General features: G+C 29.4%; 1 protein-coding gene across 1 annotated transcript in view; it reads right to left on the reverse strand.

Moving 5' to 3' along the window:
- Nucleotides 1-6,001: 6,001 nt before the first annotated feature.
- Nucleotides 6,002-6,489, reverse strand: part of LOC100572411 (zinc finger MYM-type protein 1-like) — a 2,035-nt gene continuing 1,547 nt past the window's right edge. The window contains exon 3 of the mRNA XM_008186070.1: nucleotides 6,002-6,073. Coding sequence (XP_008184292.1) covers nucleotides 6,002-6,073 — 72 coding nt within the window. The remainder of the gene's footprint in view (nucleotides 6,074-6,489) is intronic.

A 6,489-nucleotide genomic window follows, 5' to 3' on the forward strand; every position in this document is an offset into this window, starting at 1 on the left:
TCAGCCTTGACACGTGTGTACAATTTAGTATCTAGTTATACGAGCGTAAGACTCACTCTCTATACGAATGTAACATGATCTCGGTTGTGCATATATATAGGGCCTTTGAAGTATGTAAGAATCACTTGCACAGTCACCGTCGTAAAGTATACTCATACATAATCATATTGTCGTGTTATTCATTTATATTAATGCTAAAACAGTTAGCCTGTCAAGCTGCACTTTCAACAATAACCAATGAATGATTTTTGTCCATCATATTATTTGCACCATCACCATCGTAGCCAATCATATTATGTTTATAGGTATGCAATATTGTTTTATTTTAAAAAAATGTACAATCAAATTATATAAACCATCGGCAGTAGCTTTTTCCACCTCAATCAAAGTAACCGATTCATCACGGACCAATAAATAATTTAATTATTATCATCCACTATTCGAGCGGTTACTGCCATATTATAATGCTTTATTGCGAACCTATCAATGCTTTTATCAATAATTATTGCAAACTTCTGTTTCTTCTTTAATTCAATTACTTTCCTATATTACTGCTACTTACTGATCCAATAACATTAGTAACGATTGATTCTGTTTTTGTTCTACCACATTTTATTTTTAATGCCACTTTCGACTACTTTTGAGTCCGGACAAACTTTTTGGATTAACTTTGACGAGTGTTCCATTGTTGTGTAGGGCAAATTATGTTCTGCGATAAATGCTGCACACATTAAAATCGTTAGTTGTTGTTTTAACTCCAAATGTAGTTAATGTCGAATATATTTGAGCGTCGATATCAACTTAGGACTCATGAGTGTTGATTTTACTTCTATTCAACATAATTAAAATTACTAAAAATATATAGTTAGGACAAATACATTATAATGCTATATTAAGACATCATAACGTAGTGAGATTAACTTCCGTAATGTTGTAAATTGAGTTTTTAAATTAATTTCAAATTGAAACTACGCTGTAGTTAAAATAATCCGAAGAAATGGTTAAAATTGAGATTTTGCAGTAGTTAAAATAACTCCAAGATACGAAACAATGGTGATTATTAATTATAATTTAAAAATAATTCGCTCCCACGAGGGAATTGAACACTATACCCCTAGGTTCAAACGTTATCCAAATCTAGCTCCTTAACCTACCTACCTAACGAGACTATGTACAAATAGTGATAAAATATACCAATATTAGGTACCTAATGGAATTTTGTAAGCTATTGTAGGTTTTCATGAAGTACTGCAGTACTTCACCCACTGTTTGTGGAGAAAAGTAAAAACTTTCATGCATTTTAAGTATTATAGTATATAAGTATACGGCCAGGGTTCAGAGCAGTACTATTATTTTAATTTTTTCTTTAGGAGTGTGGGCCGAGGGGGAAGTTAAATATGACTTTTTTTTCTTAACTCTTTAAAACTAAGAGTTAAAAGTTTAGAATGGCCCCCTACCGTCATAAGCATGCTCACAATTATGCTTTGTATAATTATTTGTGAATACCTGTTTTAGGAAAAAGAAAGATGGATAAAAAATGAAGTATGGTTTGATTCAACTAGATTAATCAGTACTTTAGAGTATATAATTAGGTTAATTGCGTAGCAAGACCGTTGAGATAAGGATTTTCTTAGGATGGTTGAATACAATTTAGACTAGTTGAAAGTCAAATTGCTTATTATAAATATGCTAAGACCAAAATGAAAAAATCGTTATACTGTCTCTCGCGAAGGTGCTCGCGTGTACGATGGTAAATCACGTCTGAATACAGGTCGTTTGAGGTCTGGTTTTATAAAGCTCCATACTCTCATACATTCCCCTGGTCCATCGATTTATTTATCCGCTGTGCATACGGAAATGCATGACAAATTATATAGGTATCATCACAGCATTTTGACATGCATCTCGCATCTTTACTTCACCTATATCGTAGTCTCCACTTCTTATTGGGCTGTCAATCATATACATACATATATAACATAGAACTAAATCAAACAATAAGAAGTGGAGAACTACGATATAGGCTGGAGGTGAAGAAAATGCGTATATACTGCTCAAAACTAGTACAACTGTGATAATACCTATATAATTTGTCATGCGGAAATGCATAAAACCATTATCTGTATCCTGCACTCCTAGTCGGGTCAAGGGCCATATCGCCGTTTCCATGTATTCCAATCAGTGTTCGGATTAGATAAGTATTTTTTTATCTAGATAAAGATAAAGATAATGCAACTCAAATGTATCTAGATAGAGATAAAATATAACTTAACTCATATTTATCTAGATAAAGATAAAGATAAATACTTTTTATCTAGATAAAAAAAAGATACAATTATTTTTTAAATGGTTATAAATTTTAGTATATTTTAGTTGGGCACTAGGAACATAATAATAATTATAATGATATAAATAAAAATAATTACATTATTTATAAACCATAAACTTTGTTTGAAAATCTGTATAAATATTTAAAAAAATTGGTACAATTTTGTGATATTTATCAATAAAAAATGTATCTAGATGAATTTATTTAGATTAGTAGAAAAATTATCTAAGATGAACGTTTAGATACCTTCTAACTATTTATCTAGATAAGATAAAAGATGAACAAATAATTATCTAGATATTCATCTAGATAAATTTATCTAGATAAGTCCGAACACTGATTCCAATAAACATGAACTACCAATTATTTATTAGATACTATGCTTATAATCTTTGTGCCGTACAAAAAAGATAAAGAATAATACTTTTGAGGGAATGACATATCGATTTGTCTAAATATTGTCTCAAATCAATTTAAACATCATTTAAATTTACATCATTTTTTTTATTTATTTTGAAAGTGGAATACTAAGTCAAATAATAATAAAATATTATTCTCTATCTTTTTTGTAATAGGTGACTCTACTCTAAGATTACTTAAACGCATAGAAAAAAAGATTTTGCGTAAACACGTTTTGTCTATGTTGCGCGTGGGCCAGCGAGAGAAAACGAATAGTGCGCTGACATCCTCTTAAGCATATATTGAAGATCTGATTTGTGACAACGACACATTCAACAATAATAATTTTCCGAAAAACTTTCAACAAACCCTAAGATTGAGTTTAAACCTAGGTTATCCCCCAATACTAGTCCAAGACAAAAATAAATTGTATGCACTTCAGAATTTATAGATATTTGTATAGCATTCTCTTGTAATTCAATTAGTTCTTTAATCAAGGCTGAAAACATTGTTTTGTTATTGACTTTACACTGGCCTCTATCTGAAGAATGAAATAAAAAAGCAACAAAAATATTATCTAATGAAGATAAAAAATTCAGGAGGGAGAGCAGCAACAGTATAATAAATACAACCCATATTGTGGAATCTCGAGTGTGAGTCCAGATGATTTCCTATTTCAACATCATCAAAATATAAGAAAAGAGGAAAAACTGTTTTATTTTGAAATTGCAAACTCATTGACTTCTAAGTGGAACCATCTAAAAATTAAGTTAATATATTTGTGTAATTGTTTAAAGTATTATTCGAATACTGTTGTGCTGTTTTTTAATATCTGCTTTAAGGTTCATTTTTGATGAAATTAAATTTCTTTCAATGGGAACCATCAACATTCTGTCACTTCCACTTTAAGTTTTTTTTTCTTTGTAAAACCTACATTTACTTAAGTTTTAGGCTCAAAAAATAAATGATTTAATACATCAAAATTTGATACATTTAGAACTTTTTTTTTTTTTTGAATATCATTAGAATTATTCAAAAAGTATTGGCAAATTAGATGGCCTTGTATTAAAATCTAAATCTGATTCAGAACATAAATGTGTAGGAATATCGCTATTTGTAACTTTGTTTCACATTCAGACTGAAGTATTGAATTATCATTATGTAAAATTTACATTTAATGTCTTCTAAATTTGTTTAATTTTTTGAAGTCTCGAACACATGCCCTTTGATTACAAATAAATAATGATATGTTGCTTAAATTATGAAAAAGTTTAAAATGCCATACTAACTTTTTTAAAGACAAAAAATTAACAGACTCACATAAATAACATTTAAACATGGTTACAAAATATATTACTTATATATAATATAACTAGACATTGTTAAATGTATGATAATTATAAAATATATATTGCAGTAAATTGGGTTTGCACAATTTATTTAGTAAAATAAAATTTAAATTGATTATGTATGGCTTATAAGTTATAATACATACCTATACATAGACTTTTTTTAATTAAGTAAAATGATGAGGTATAGGTGATACATATATTCATAAACCAGGTACCTACATACTTGCATTAATCTTAAAATAAATAATTAACTAACAACTGTGTTAGATAAATATTTTGGGAGTCATCAGACAAATAACCACTATTTTTGTTAAAATCGGTTAAGATATAACGGCCATCGTTTGTTGTGTTTAAAAGCTCCAAAACAGTCTTTTTTTTATATAATTTTATTGAGTTAAGACATTCCTAGCCAAGTAGGCTATCTACATCTACTGATATATAATGGTAAGTTTTGACAATTTTAAGTATGGTAACATTAGTTAGTAACAATAGTAAAGATAAAGTTGATTTGACAATTAAAGTGAGAAAAAAAAATATATATATGAGTTGAGAATGGATATAATAGTAAGAGTTTTAGTTGATAAGATCGTGTGGACGGCCGCGTTTGAGACGTCTTATGGGTGGTGGACATATGTGAAGGTTGAAGTGTAACGAGCCTGTTGATTTTTGAAGTGAGTTGTGGAAATTAGTAGCAAGGGCTCTTATGTGGTCCTGAATTTCTGGTATTTGGAGGTCTTTATGAAGGTTTACATTTCGTACGAACCATGGTGCATTTGTTATTGTTCTTAAGATTTTATTTTGGAAAATTTGAATCTTTCTTATATGTGTAGCTGAGCAGTTACCCCAGATAGGGCAAGCATAGGTTAGTAGATGGCGAAGTAGTAGCTTGTAGATTAATAATGAGCATTTTTTTTGTACGGCTGATTTTTTGTTAAGAATTGGAAATAAAATTGAGAGGCGTTGGTAAGCTTGTTGAAGTTTTGTGGATATGTGTGGGCACCAGGTTAACCTCTTATCTAGTGTGACTCCGAGATACATGACGGACGGCTGCTAGGGTATAGATTCCCTGACGAATTTTAGCGGTGGTGGAGTAGATTAGCGACGTACATTGTAATAATATGACAAGATGTCATGGGTAATATTAAAGTGAATCTATAAATAGATAGTTATCTATTAAATAAAAGTTAACCCGGAAAAATGGTAACACTGCCCAGACAGCAATTTTTGTTAAATAATATTATTATAACATTATAATGACGAATCATATTATAATACTATTATAATATTATCATTACAAAATGCTGTCTGGGTGAACTATGTTGTTTTATTGGGACAAGTAAAATTTGTACTCACATTTCACAAACATGGCATAATTTTTTATAATATAATATATTTAACACTTATGCAAATGATTTTTGTAAAATAAAAAAATTGATATTCAATGTTATTTCCTATAATATTGCCGTTTACTTTACTACGTTCCAACAACAAATATTTTTAGTCGCAACAAATGATTACACTGCAGTGCCTGACTACACCTACCCATTACCCGCAAACCGGTATAGGTGTTATCATGTCCTGTGTAATCTTAATGTATTAAGTTTACATAATGCTATAAACGGTCTGATCTCTGATAAGTGATATTACCTTTATATTATTCTCGTTCAATGATTATTGACTTGTACAGTGGCGTATTTTCAAATTTTTCTGGGGGGGGTCCTCAGTTTATACATAATTAATATAAACTATATCTTGTAATAGTTACGTCCTTATGAAGTTTTTGGAGGAAGTTGAACAAAATATGTAATAGTATAGTCTAAGTCTTATGTAATATTATAAATATATATTGTATTTAGCACTACATATGAAAAGTATTGTTATAAAATAAATTCCAGTCGTCTAGATTTTTTTGCCAACTCCTCTATATCACTTCATCAACAGTGATTTCAACATCCCTGTGAATATTTAACATAGCCAATCCGTTAAGTCTTTTCTAAAACAAAACAACCACAAATATTAGTTTTAAAATTAAAATGTCTTAATAATTTTTTATTACCTCAGATATTGTATTTCGTAGATATGTTTTAATACGTTTTAGTGATGAAAAAGTCCGTTCGTTTGAAGCCGTAGATATAGGAAGCGTAGACAAAATTTGAAATAACTTATTAACTCCTGGATATATGTCTGCATTACACAACTTCAGTGCATCAATTTAATTTTTTGGTTTTATTTCCAATTTTTTAAGTTTCCTTTGCCACAGTTGGAACTCTTCTATTATTGAATTATTACCATTTAATCTTCTTCATAAAATACAGCTAATTTTTTGAATTCTTCTTTTGTAGACTTCTCGTCGAAAGGAGAGTGAAAACTTGACAAATATCCATATGATTTAAGAAATCTAGATTTTAA

Source organism: Acyrthosiphon pisum, chromosome X, assembly GCF_005508785.2.
Source record: "Acyrthosiphon pisum isolate AL4f chromosome X, pea_aphid_22Mar2018_4r6ur, whole genome shotgun sequence".
NCBI lineage: Eukaryota > Metazoa > Arthropoda > Insecta > Hemiptera > Aphididae > Acyrthosiphon > Acyrthosiphon pisum.